Genomic DNA, 14,597 nt, shown 5'->3' with positions numbered 1-14,597 from the left:
TGTAAAACTTACATATTTTATATGAAAACATTTTACCAATTACATTATAGATATACATCTATCTGTATAATCAAGGAATGCAAAATATTCCACCTGAACATGACCCATCATTTTATTTTTGTTATTTGGTTCTCAAATCGGTCATGCAACATTAATGGTAGACTCTTACACAACGTTCACGGTTGGACTTCGTCTGCTTGGCAGCTGAAAAGAAAGGGATTATGTTTCCATAGTACTTCTACACCAAAGGTATACAAGTAGATACAATTCTCTCTTGCTCATTTTTCCCAAATAAGTTGACAGTGACCAACTCCAAATGATATCAGAACATTGTACAACATGTAAACGTTAAGCATGTGATGAATCACCTGCTGTACTCAACAAAACTAGATTTTCCCTCCTGCTGCTGTGTGTGTAAGTTTTATTTTCTATACTGTTGTACATCTTTAGTTTCTTATACTATAATTTCACAGAAGTCCTTATGTGTGTGTATCTTGGGATCTGCTTTTGGGGCTGCGAAGGGACAACTTTGACATGCGGGACGATGTAAAATGGGATGCACAAGCAATATTTTTAAACATGGTGGATGTAGAACGATTTCTCCGATCAATGCCATGTGCTACTGCGTTCATTCTACACATAATTTTTTTTGGCATAGTCTTAAATGATTACTCTCTAAAACAAACACTGACCTGATCAATAAGGGATTGTAAGGGTAGGGGTTCTAATAAGCCATCATGAACATAAACCCATTTTTCTTTTTCTTACAATTCCTACAGATGTTTGATTACAGCTGCAGTCTTCTTCAATCTTTATTAAACCTTCCAGCAGTCAGGTGATAGCTACATACAGTCACACTGCATACAACTTCAACTTTTGTGGAAGTGCAAATTCATTTTATGTTTGTTTTACCTGCAAACCTCATGGCTTAGGTGAACCAAGCAAACATTTGGAAACAAAACGTTTAGAAAGATTAGAAAATGATCCAGATGAAAATTCTAACTCTGACAAGCAGCATTACGCAAATGGCATTATGTTAATTGGTGACTTGTCTAATAACATCCGTTCGTTGTAAGAGTACTTTTAATAGACTTTGACAGATAGTCGGATCATATGATTATAATACTCAGGTTGGCTTTTTCCTGTCAGTGTTGGGGGGGTGGGGGGGGGGGGGGGGTGACGTTGGGGGCTCACCCTCTAAATAAACTTTGGAGTTCAGGACTGGGGGAAAGAGACGGCGGAGAGCTGAAGTCATCAGTTATCGCATGGAGAGTGTGTTGCGCCGTGGCAGAGAGAGAGAGAGAGAGAGAGAGAGAGAGAGAGAGAGAGTTGCTCAACTGTGAAACTTTGAGCTGTCTAGGCTGCGTCAGTAATGTATGTATATAAAAAGGCGAGCTGAAGTTGATATTTCAAGCCGAATTTGTGTGAAAGTTGTAGTTAAACTCGTGTGAGATGCCGCTGAGACGCGGACCTCCTCCTCCGTACCGAATCCGATAAAGTTACGCGCACACACCTGGACACCCCGCGCTCCTTCCACCCGGGAATACAGAAGACAGGGACGGTGGATAAGCCACACTTCCAGCCTTTCTTCATGTCAGCTTTGGCTCGTGGTGCGACCAAGAACTAACAGTTGGCTTTTGCTATGAAATCTGTGCGACGGACGGAAGACTAACGATCTGTACGCTCCGATGAAATGTGCTACACCGTGTGGATACCGAGCTGTCGCGCGCTCTTTTAGCGGCTTCTGGGAGGATTTCTTACAGGATGGTGGTGCCGAATTGGCCCAGGTGTTTTTGGGCCATTGTAAATTCCCCTGAGCAGAGTTGCGGCTTCTGCCCGCTGTAGAAAGCGTGCGTTGCAGTACACGTTTGGCGCAACGCGTCTGTCGAGGACATTAACATTGGCAAGACAAGCATCGCTCCTCCGGTTACTATGCAATTGCAACTAATCTCCATTGTATTGATCTTGCACTGGATGGAGTACGCAAACTGTCAGCATCATACCTCCAGGCACCGGCAGCACGAGCGTAAGTAGCGCGCGCTCTTTGGCTCTTTGGGGCGAGGCTTCGCGCGCACCTGCACGCACTCCTGCTGCCGCGCGCCGGGAGTTCACACACTGGTTTTCTGGGATGCATTTTTCAAGTGGCCTTTTTTTTTTAGAAAGTTTAGTTTCGCTTAAAATTAGTTGCATAAGGATAGACACATAAGATCCATCATTGTAAGTGGCTTAAGCAGAGGAGTCGGTGAAGGTGGGTGTGGGTTTTTACAAGAACAGACACAAGTACACAAATACTAAGTCTGTAATAAATATCCAAAGAAAAGAAAATATATTATTTTAAAGGATCACACTTGCGCACTGGCCAAGATGACAAAAAAATAGTACCTACTGTTGTATTATTGTGCTACATGTCCTTTTTGTATTTATAACATTGAATGTTTAGATTGTTTAAGCAGAGGATGAAGAATTCAACCCGAAACTTACAGCCGCAGCTGCGCAGGTTGCAGTGCGCACTGGATGAAGTCACTTATCCCGTCAATCAGTTAGGGTTTTATAAACAACCAGCAGCAAATCTCTTTCCCTTTCAAAGGCAGCAGTTGGAGTAAATATGTATGCATGTAAACTGCATTTGGCTATAATTTGTGCTCGGTGTTAGTGAGCGATTAGGGCGCACTGCTCGCTCTCTAGCGGTCTGTGCAAATCCACAACTATGGCTCAGTGTGCGCTTTAACAAACCTCTGAGCTACCGAGAGGCTGAAGTGAGAGACCCAGTGTGAGAGGAAATGTGCTGACTGGAGCCAAATCACTTTCTACACATGCATAATGCATAATCTAGAGTCCGATTCTGAAATAGAGCAAACACGGGGATTAGTAGGCGCAAAACAGATATTATAAAACAAAACAAAACAAAGGTTGCCTTTGCGACCTTTGTATATTCCAGAAGTGCGCAAATGTCGCTACATGGCAAACTGGTTTGTATGTTTAAGCTGAAAGGGCTAAAGACATTTGACAGAATCTGATACATTGCATAGGTGGAATAATTATAAAGCAAACCTGAATTTGTAACTAAATAAAATAGCACTTATATATTTTTTTTTAAAAAAAAGAAGAAGAAGAAGAAGAAGAAGAAAAAAGAAAGAGGGAGACACTGTTGGTGGAAAATGGCCTGTGTGAAATATGTGGAAAATGTGGATATTGACCTATCCTGACCTAATATTTATGTCAGCGAGAACTGTGGTTAGGGAGTTGTACTTTGCATATGTGATTTGTGGTTTTATGCCCACAAGAAATATCTTTAATCCTCTGTCAGGAAGCTAGTTAGTTCAATAAACCGCACGTCTTTGGTTTTAGTTCTGTACTTTTTTCAGGGTAATAACAGAGGAAAATGTAGGTTTCGTCATATTGCATTACATTTCTTTTGATCTCTGCTGCATGAAGGGCTAGAAAGGAAATGTGTATAAATGTAGCTGGAATAATCTATATTGTCCTGCTAATGGCACCGAAGCGTAATGAAAGGTTAGTCGCAGTGGAACAGATCATCACATTCTTCAACCAAAAATTCATTAACAAATTGAAGGCTGCCAACTGATAGAGTCGTGATCAGTTTTGTGAGACAGAGAGATCACAATATGAATTTACAGTGAGTGACCCAGCGGATGCCTGACCTCAAATGCTTCCTGCCTCCTGCGTGACCAGTCCTGTGTCAATGTGCCATAGCCTTGTTTTTTGCACGGCAAAGAGACGCATGCTAGTACTATGGTTTATAATTACTTTGATTTCATTTCAGTGTTTGCAGCCTGGAGTAGTGTTTTATGCTCCTCTAATTCACTGTGGTATAACATTTAGTATGACTATGGATGAGTTGGTGCCGCTTGAATATGTTGGTCAATGAGTCATGTGGATGTAAGTGAGCCTCCAGACGCATTACCATCTTCATGCATTGTGCTGTTCCATTATTATACGCGTGTTATACCAGCATGCAGTTCCCATCTACTGCACATTAATGAGCTTATCTGAATTAAATATGCCAAATGCAGGCAATAATCAACAGTGTAACACATTTATTTTGTTTGCTTCATTTTAACTAATCAACTTTGTCTGTGTGTGGCCACCTCATATAATTAATGTCTCAGGAAATGAACTGTGTTCGTCGATGACTCAGAGCAGAACTCTCTGGCCATGGTTCAGTGCTGTGCCTTAATTCTTGAGACTGAAATACCGTGATTTAGTTAGGTTTTAACAGTTCTTCTAATAAGTTTGATTCTGGGAAAGCTTGTTTTGTGGTCTCTGTGTTTGAACCATGACAAAACAATTTGTGAGAGTTTAAATATTAGAGCTGCTCGTGCTTCACTTGTGCAAGTAGGCCCAGAACTTGTGGCAGCACGAGGGCAGGCAAAATTCCTCTGAGTTAAGAGTTCTGTGAATCAGAAGGTCTTGGCAGGAACGCATGTGGGCAAATGGACAGCAGTTGTAAAGATTGCAGAGATATGTCAAACAGAATATCCATGATCTATTGCAATCTGTCAGCCAAGGCTGAACTCGGGGAATAAGGAGAGAAAAAAGATGCTCTAGCACAGTTCAGTGGCATGGAATGCAAGAGCAGGGAAAGAACAGGTTGAAAACACCTCTTCACTTGTGTGGTATGGTGGGATAAACCTTTTGTTTATCTCTGTGTATTTTCATGTAGATGTCTGAGTGCAGTTAGGAGGGAACGTTTATGTACTGCAGTTCATATTCACAGCAGACTTAGAGTTCATCAAAGCTGTTTAAACATAAAAACATAAAAGTGTTTTATCTCGTTTTTATCTCGTTTGTATCACAAATAGAGTAACAGAGAAAATTTTGACACCTCATATTTATTTAAAACTTATTTAAAAATTTAAAACTTGAAAACAAACCATTAGCTAAATAAAAGCTTACAGGAAAATAATTTCCTTTCCAATGATCACTGGTTGTTTTAGGATGCTTTTGGTCATTTCATTTTTTTTATTTCATTTCTGTGAAAATCTCTAGAAAATCACATATCTTGCTCCCCTTAAAGACCGAGACAGAGCTCACACACAGTTACTCTTGCCTTGCCCACAACCTCTTCTCATAGAACCTGTGTATTCAGGTCAATCTTTCCTACCATCTGAGGCTCTCACCTGAAAGAAACACATGGAACCGATTGACTTCAATCAGGAGTCCTTTCTCATGCAGCCAAGGAGCATCATGCCTTTTTAGACTCAGGAATTCAATGAGGTATTTAATGTAAATCAGTCACTTTGGCACAAATCCGTAGCCTGCACTGTTAAGCTGATGTAATCAGTGACCATATGCTATATGCTTTATTCCTTAACAAACTGTTGCGCTGAATGCTTGACTGTTTGACATTAGTCTTTAAACTGAAACAGTGAGGCCTCACGTTGCGCTGCTATTTGCACTGGCTTTGGAAACTGAGGACTGGAAAGACAGTGTGCCCTCACTGCCAAAACTGCTTTATAGTGTCTACACAGTTTTCCTGATTCTGAAAATCACTCCTTAACAACTCTGCGCCCTGCATGTTCCAATTCACATCAATAGTGGAATAACACACTGACTTCTGTGTTGAGATAACACAGGAGTCGATGGAGGGAGGATGTTTTCATGTGAACAGGTTTGCAGGGCACTGCTCCAGCCTGTTCCTTTGGTCTCATGCTGGCAGGAGTTTATTTCTCTATTTTTTTCCACAACACAGTTGTCCTGTTATTAAGGTTATGAATGCAACTGCTACTGTGCTGACATTTGCGTGCAAACCTCGGTATGCAGCGTGTCTCTGCTGATTAGTTTCCATGGCAGGAGAATGCACAGATGAGGGTGCTTCCTGTCATGTTTATTATTATGCAGCATTATGGTCATTGTCACAGCGTTAATAAATAGCTCTGCTCTTTCTTTAACTGAACCTGGAACTATTTAACTTTTACAAACATTCTTTGTGCTTCAAAATGTGGAGCGGCGCTAAAGTCCCGCTTGTGAAGTTTTTCAAAATGTTCTACAAAAACATTGAGGTGTATTAGTATTATGAACAAGTTAATCTTTGCTCATATCCTGGAGTTGATTTGATTAAATGTTACCTGAAATAATTTTAATCCAAACCAGAAACTGAAATACAATAAAGTACTATAGCAAAGACTATAAGCAAAGAATGGTGAGCTCAGTAGTTGAACTACTTTATAGATAGGTGTAATGGTTAGGAAAATGTGAGAATGTTCTAAATGAATAGTAAAACTAACTCAGCTGTTCAGCACTGAATCATTTCTTTTTTGTGGAAAGAAAGATACACATCTAGGAACGTGCAAGACCATGAAACATATACACATCACATATGTATCTGGGAAAGTGCAAGACTGTAAAACATCTGATCTGTGTACATAAAACAGAGTTCCTTAATTTCCAACGGCTGTTTTAAAAGCAAAAAAAGAAGCATACCATTATTGACCTCTATTTTAAGCTCAGGCAGTAAACTGGAAGAACTGTGAACATCCTCGCAGTAAAATCTGCACTGAAGCTTACTCAAAGCTCTTTCTTTTGCCTTGTGAATTTAGGAGGTCCGGGATGCATGGGAGGCTGTCTGACCTGCTCGGCTTCGAATGGGTGCCTGACATGCATGCCCAGGCTCTTCATTCACCTGGAGAGGGATGGCATGAGGCAGATAGGCGTGTGTCTGGCTTCCTGTCCCAAGGGTTTCTTTGGCACTCGCTCACCTGAAAAAAATGACTGCTCCAGTAAGAACACTTACTAATCCCTGTCTAAAAACAGTCTTAAAGATGTAATTCGGGTGGTTTAATAAGCACCATGATGAGTAACTGGTCTGTGATGTGTCTTTCAGAATGTGGCTCTGAGTGCGACACCTGCTTTGACAAGAATTTCTGCACACGTTGCAGAGCAGGATCGTATCTTCACAAAGGGAAATGCCAAGAGAGCTGCCCAGATAATCTAGTGCCCAGTGACATCAAGAGGGAGTGTGTTGCACGTGAGTACCCTTCTCCCATTGTAAAGATTTATCGCAATTCAATGGCCTAAGAAGAAATGAAATAGCAACATATCATAATAGATGCATTAGCAGTTCTGAAGCTAGGAATCTGATCTCATGCACAACCTATGAAAAATCATATGTTCAAGGCAATTTGGTTGGCTTTCATGGTTGGCTAACAAAAGGAAGCCATTACAAACTATTAAATTACTAAGAAATTGTAATAGGATTACTTTTCTCTTTAGATTCTAGAAAAAAAATAACCACACTACTCATTAGCTTACATTCAAATTACTCTCTAAAACCCGTACAAATCTGTTCCAACTAGAAAGCACAAGATTGACAGATATGTTAAAGTGTTTTATTAAGCAAGAAACAACCAAACAGAGTAAATGCAGTGTAAAAGGCATGACTGAGCACTGTCTTTGCTCTGAACGAAAGTAACATTGCATGATAATGCAAGGTTTAAATTATAAATTCAGCTTATGCTACTTGAAAACTATTATATAATCTGACAAGCAGTCAGCTTCAAATTTAATCTTCATAAAATGAGAGTGTAACAGAGCTGGTTAAGTGGTTCAACATGCTACATGATTAGATGCTTAGACAGATTACTCATCAATGGAAAGTTCTTTCAGGCTTAGGCATAGTTCACACATCACAGTATTGCTTTTTTATTGCTATTCCTGCACATAAATTGAATTTGATGTAATAATGTGTTCTTAAAGTTACCCTCAGTAATTTTAAAATGTAAGATACACTCTATAAACAGTGGTCACATTGACGGTGCCTGTACCAGCTCCTGCAGGCTCACACAAATTCTATAAGGGCTGGTAAATTTATATGCATTCCGAGTAAGTGATATTATTTGTTTATAAGCATAGGTACAACACAAGTAAAAAAAAAAATTAACTTAAAGCTATAAATGTAATGTGATTACGGTAATTTAAACAGTATTGTCTTACTTCCAGGGAAGTACACTCACCATGAACATCTGTACACCTGCTCATTTATGCAGTTATCTAATCAGCCAATCATGTGGCAGCAGATAAAATCATGCAGAGACAGGTCAAGAGCTTCAATTAATGTTCACATCAAACATCAGAATGGGGAATTTCACACACAAGTCTTCCTGGGGATTTCACACACAAGTCTCTAGAGTTTACACAGAGTGGTGCAAAAAACAAAAACCATCCTGTGAGCAGAGGGTCTGCAGGCTGAAACACCTTGTTGATGAGAAAGATCAGAGGAGAATGACCAGACTGGTCTGAGCTGACAGGAAGTCTATAGTAACTCAAATAAGCACTCTTTACAACTGTGGTGAGCAGAAAAGCATCTCAGAGCGCACATCACATCAAACCGAGAGGTGGATGGGCTACAACAGCAGAAGACCACATCGGGTTCCACTCACCCAAACTGGACAGCTGAAGAATAGAAAAAAATCACTAACTCGTTTTTCCAGTCTTCAGCTGTCCAGTTTGGTTGAGTCTGTCCCCATATTCTTGGCTGACAGGAGTGGAACCTGATGTGGTCTTCTGCTGTTGTAGCCCACCCACCTCAAGGTTCGATGTTTTGTGCATGCTGAGATGCTTTTCTGATCACCACAGTTGTAAAGAGTGATTATTTGGGTTACTACATCCTTCCTGGCAGCTTGAACCAATCTGGCAATTTTCCTCTGACCTCTCAAATCAACAAGGCGTTTCCACCCACAGAATTGTCACACACTCAACGATTTTTGTGTTTTGCACCATTCTGTGTACACTCTAGAGACTGTTGTGTGTGAAATTCTCAGGAGATCAGCAGTTTCTGAAATACTCAAACCAGCCCATCTGGTACCAACAACCATGCCATGTCACAGTGATCACATTTGTTCTTCATTCTGATGTTTGATGTGAACAATAACTGAATGTCTTGCCCTGTTTTTATGCATTGTGCTGCTACCACTTGATTAGCTGATTGGATAGCTGCATAAATGAGCAGGTGTACAGGTGTATCTATTAAAATGGAGGGTGAGTGTAATTTGACTACAGTAAACTTGTACTGTTACCCCCAACTCTGCATATGAGTGAAATCTCACTAACCCCACCTCTAACCCTCTAACCCTAACTTGTTAACGTTTTATACAAATTAAGCCATGCAGATTACTGCTTAGTGGCATATGTGAGATCATGGAATAAGGCTGAATTTGATGACCAAATTGTTCATCTTTCTGTTGCATGTGTGTGTTCTTATTTTTATATCTTGGTGGGAACCAAATGTTTTACCTTGTGGAGACATTTGGCTGGTCCGCATAAGGAAAACTGCTTTCTTACAAAAACTGCAGATTTAAAAAAGAGAAGAAGCTTACTTTAACTGAGGTTAAGGTCTGGGTTAGATTTAGGTGTGGGCATAGCATTAATTAGCTGCATTAACAATTATGTCATTGAAAGCTCCTCACAATGAAAATAATACAAATATGCATGTATGTGTGTGTGTGTGTGTGATGGTCTTACAGCATGCCCAGTGAACTGTGAGTCCTGCCTGAACAGTGACACCTGTACAAGGTGTATGTCAGGTCATTATCTACTGCATGGTCAGTGTCACAGCATCTGCCCTGAGGAGTTTGAGCCCAGCGAGCAGTCAATGGAGTGTATTCCTAAAGGTGAGTGCCACCAGACACATCATCCATCCGTTCCTGAGCAAAGTGTGCAAGTATGTGTTTCACACTGAGAAAAGGGGAGAATTCTGTTGATTTGTCCTCACTGTCTTGTCTCTTGTTTCAGTGCACTGTGAGGTGGGAGAGTGGAGTGAGTGGGGCCTGTGCTCGCGGATAGGGAAAACCTGCTTTGGAGAAGAAAGCCGCACACGGAAAGTTCTGCAGAACCCCAGTCCTCAGGGCAACCCTTGCCCTTCCACCTTAGAGAAGAGAGAATGCCTTGTTAAGAAAAAGAGATGTGGTAAGTTAGTGAAGCTTAAAACCTCCTGGTTCTGGGTGGGCTTCAGAGATTTTAGGGATGTAGTTTTAAAAATACATGTAGGTCCTAGGTGTTTTGCTTGCTTAAGGTGTGATACAAAATCATGTGGCAATGTAAATAAGGGAAGCTCTGGAAAAGTTCAAAAAAGAGCTTAATGTCACACTCTATGAAATTAAGCAGGGAAAGATGGCACAGCAAACAAACAAACAGACAATATTTATTTATATTAATAGTAATTATTACATAATAAACAGATTATTTATTCTGTTTGATTTTCAAAATCATTCTTTTCCCTCATCAACTCTAATAAACTGTTTTTTAATGGAGCATAGACATCTGGAATTGGCAGGCACTATCATAATTTTAAAATAAAATTTAAAAATTTTGCAATCTTTAACTTGATTTATGTAAAGAACATTTATTGCCCATAGTGGTGCGTGTTGAAACGACTGAAAAATTATGCCAAGGTCAAAATCATTTAGATTTTATCGGTATCGGCTTCATACCTCATGAAAAATAAAACTCTTTTAAAATAAGGAGCATAAATACTTTCTAACCAGAACAAAAAAGAAACATGGAAGAACTGGCTACGTTGTTAAAGCATATTTATATGATTACGTTCTGAATGTTCGTTTGGTTGGACTGCGGTGTTTAAGGCGTAGAATTCAGCTTTGTGATAGATAACAGAGACCGGCTTCGTGACCACATCCCTCATTAACTCCTGGTGCCTTGTGTGAATGTGCATCAAGTTTCCCAGACCGTGTGTGTTGGTTTACGATCCTCTTTTGCCTTTTATATACTAATAAATAATATGTCATATTTAAAAACAGAGCTAATCCCAGATCCTAGGCTCAGAATCTGACACACAAAGAGTGGGGAGATAAATAACAACTCTGTAACCCCTCTGTGCATTTCTCTCACTAAAGAGAAACACACACACACACACACACACACATCTTGCCTGGAGGGACTTCCGTGGCACATTAGCTCGTAGCAATGAGTCGGCATGATGTTGATCCACTGGGGCCGCCAACAAGGGTGCATGTTACGCACTACAGGCTCGGTTATTGACCTCGTCTCCGACTGTGATTACCCAGCTGCCCCTGCTCCTGGAACATCAACTGAGCACTAATTATCTGCCAGGGCTCTGTCCCATCCATGTTTATGTTTTGCGTACCCCAGCGGGGTCAGTGGTCTGACCCCCGCCAGCCCTGAGTAATCCCAAGCAACCCTCTGACACTGACACATCCTCCCCCTCACCCCCATATACACACGGCTTTATTTTTCCTCCTGCCAAGTCCTTCCTCTCTGCTTTCCCCTGACTTGTCGTTTGTTTTTCCCCTCCATGCTGCTTGACCTTTATCATATGCAGCCTGTTCCAATCCTGAATCCTATGCCCTGACCATTCCCTTTCACCTCATCTCTTTTATTTATTTATCTGTCCATAATTTTGAATACAACTCAACTCAAGGCAAGTAGCACTGACTTGATTTATATTAAGCTATGGTGTACATTAATATGATCTGTTCCCAATTCAGACTATGTATGCTCTGGATATAAATGTCCTGGCCTATCAGCAACACTTTGTTTGAGGGTTAATTTACCCTCGAAACCACTGTCCCTTTATTTGTCCCTGCTAGCACAGTCACAACAAGGTGTCGAAGCCCGAGGCATTCCTCCTATGGGATGAAACAGAGCCCTTAATCCCTGCCTGGCTCCTGCCAAAAGCCCCCGGATGACAGCATGCCTGTCCACATCCTCATTAATGTAATTCTGGCACTCTGTCCTCCACGTCATATCTGGTTTGAGCTATCCCCTGAAACACAGTCCTGAGCACCACTCACGACCTGACCAATCATGAACAGCACTTGAAGCCAGAAGTGTATAGAGAACCTTCCGTGATTCTGGGCTACTCTGCAGTTATTACCTGTGACAATTACATCTGGTTTCTCATGTAGTCTTCAATTTCCTCTTGCTTCCTTACCCTTTTTCAATCACTTTTGAAAATTATGAATAATCAGTGCCAGATGATGCCTATGTTGAAATATTGACGTTGAGCTGAGAAGCATAAACAACTCTAAGCTAAGCTTTGGCAGCCAACTTGCTTTTAAGGGTTGCAACATGTTTTTGAGGACTGTGAGGTTCAGGCACCAGCTAGTTTGTTGATAATACATGCGTGATGAATAGGTCCATTTTCACATGGCTGTTTTGTACAGATCCAACTTTAAATGGACTCCCCCACCAATCCCTCATCCAGATCATCTAACAAGGCCTTCCATCTGCTCCAGCAGTGGTGACCAGATGCTGAAGAATGTGTTATATTCTTGAAGAAACTGCCTGTATAATGATATCCCATTTGGAATCAATGCATCGCTTGACAGTTTATAGAAATGGTAGACAGCCTCCAAGCTTTGAAATAGACCCAATAAACATATCCATAATGATCCGAGCAGCACCCCGATGGTGTTATGGCTTGGTTTGTAGGAAATGCAGAGATTATGACTAATCCACTGATCTCTAAATCGTTATGACAAAGAAAACAATGTGTGCAGAGGGGACTTCCTGTGTATAAAGAGCCGGGAGAGAGGGAGGGGGTGTCAGTGTGAGTGAGTGATGGGCATGGAATTACAGTGTGTGTGTGTGAGAGAGAGAGAGAGACAGAGAGAGAGAGAGAGAGAGAGAGAGAGTGTGATGGCTGATCAGTCGCAACTGAAATGAGACAGCTCTCTCATAACAATCCCAACTGACTCAAGTCTGTGGGAGGCATGGTGGGGTCTGCCTACTCAAGGAGAGCGTGAGAGATAGAGGAGCAGTTGTGTCTCCTCACAGCCGACACTCTCACCCTTCATTATTTGTGCACATTTTTTAAACAGCCATAGCTGGTAGGGCCCCGTATCAGTCTGGCCGGACCCCAGGAATGTGCAGGTCAGTGTGGGCTGCAGTGGGCAGTCTGCCCTGATCCCCCCCAGCAGCAAAGAGAGCAGCGCTGATTAATCGAGTCCGAGTGGACGGATGCAAGCAGGGGGAGGCAGCTGGGTGTCCACCTCAGCACTTTTCCAATCCTCCACACAACAGAGCTCAGCCTTGCTCCACTCATCCACTGATAAGCCTCCGGCAGGAATTGAAATTGGCTCGTTGGGAGTGTTGAGCAACCCCAGATAAAGTAACATCAACAGAATTTTATTTAAAGGTCCTCTATTTTTGACAAATACAAACCCGAAAAGGGAAGATTTGCCAAGTGTGCTGCCTAAAAAAACACTAAAAAAAGAGAGAGGTTATTAAACAAGACTATCATCTTGTGGTTTGTTGGAGCACAGCATCTGCATTAATCACAGAGATGTTATGTGTCTTTCATTATTCAGCCTAAATGTTTTATATATATATATATATATATATATATATATATATATATATATATATATATATATATATATATAGCACTGTGAGAATAATATGAGTAAATTTTAATTTCTTGAAATTTACCTGATCGACAACTCAAGAAAACGTATGTTTAATTATAGACTAATACTGTAGGTATACTCCAGTACCTATATAACTCACAGCTTATTATTCAGTTATTATTCAGTAATTGCTGTGAATTATTCAGTAACTACAGAAAAATGAATAGCAGAATGAATAATAAGGTTTCTAGTTACAAGAGCGATACTGAGCTTTAAAGTGTTAACCATTTTTGACTGCTTTAGTAAAGAAGAGATGGCAGAGTAGAGACGTTTATGTGCTTCTATGGGACATAGAAAAAAAACCCAAAAGCTTTATTTGGAGATGAAAAAAGACTGCTAACGCTAACATTATTAATGCTTGTTTTATTAGGGAAGGGAGACAAAGGCTCACATAAAGGAGAGAGGAAGAATCGCAACAATCGAAAGGAGAAGACAAACAGTGAGGGCCGTCGAGAGCGGAAGAGAGAGCGAGAGCGGGAGAGAGAGCTGGGCACCAGGGACGATGACAACAGGAACAAAACAGAACAGCGTCACAAAAGGACCCAGAGCAGAGGCACTATAATGGAATAGGGAGAATCTGCACGGTGATCCTCTCAATTAACCCTCCGCTGGTTCTCCCACCCCTCTGCCCCTTAACCTCCCCACTTTCAGGGGTGCTGCTGCTACCTGTATAATTTAAATGTATACTGTATATGCACAAGAGAAACAAAGCACTGATCAGACAAGTGACATGAACAGTGAAGCTCACCCTTCTCCCTTCTGGCTCAACGCTCTCAAAGGGCATCTATTGCTCATGTGACATCTTTCTCATGCAGAGGAGTTGGAACGATGTTGAACTCACTGTAGTGGAGTGGGACCTTTATGAAACAGCAGACTGATGATGTTGACTCAGACACTGCCCTGGTACAGCATCGCTTTGTGGTTTGAATGTAGAGTTCTTCAACATTATGTAGAGTTGCTATTGTATAAACGTCTATCTTTTATTTTTTTTGGCTGAGTAAATTAAAAGCTTGTGTCATGGACATTGCCTATTGAGAAATCTATGACTGCAGGATGGACTGGTATAAACCCACCAGACAAGAGGACAGGCTGTGGTTTTACTGGATAAAGAGGTAATGGTTCTCCCTGCAATTTTTTTTTTATTAATCTTTGTTCAGTGTCCTCCAAATAAAGGGGGAAGTTTGCCTGTCTGTA

The 14,597-nt window shown here is 41.0% G+C and overlaps 1 protein-coding gene across 1 annotated transcript; it reads left to right on the top strand.

The window, feature by feature from the left end:
• Positions 1–1,244: 1,244 nt before the first annotated feature.
• Positions 1,245–14,425, top strand: rspo3 (R-spondin 3). Its single transcript, XM_026914403.3, has 6 exons — positions 1,245–2,026; positions 6,561–6,740; positions 6,845–6,988; positions 9,483–9,629; positions 9,751–9,924; positions 13,774–14,425. Exons 1-6 carry the CDS (start codon positions 1,933–1,935, stop codon positions 13,971–13,973), a joined length of 939 nt encoding a protein of 312 aa, XP_026770204.3. The 5' UTR covers positions 1,245–1,932; the 3' UTR covers positions 13,974–14,425.
• Positions 14,426–14,597: the final 172 nt, after the last annotated feature.

This window comes from Pangasianodon hypophthalmus, chromosome 1, assembly GCF_027358585.1.
Source record: "Pangasianodon hypophthalmus isolate fPanHyp1 chromosome 1, fPanHyp1.pri, whole genome shotgun sequence".
NCBI lineage: Eukaryota > Metazoa > Chordata > Actinopteri > Siluriformes > Pangasiidae > Pangasianodon > Pangasianodon hypophthalmus.
This window is presented reverse-complemented; position numbering and strand designations above follow the sequence as displayed.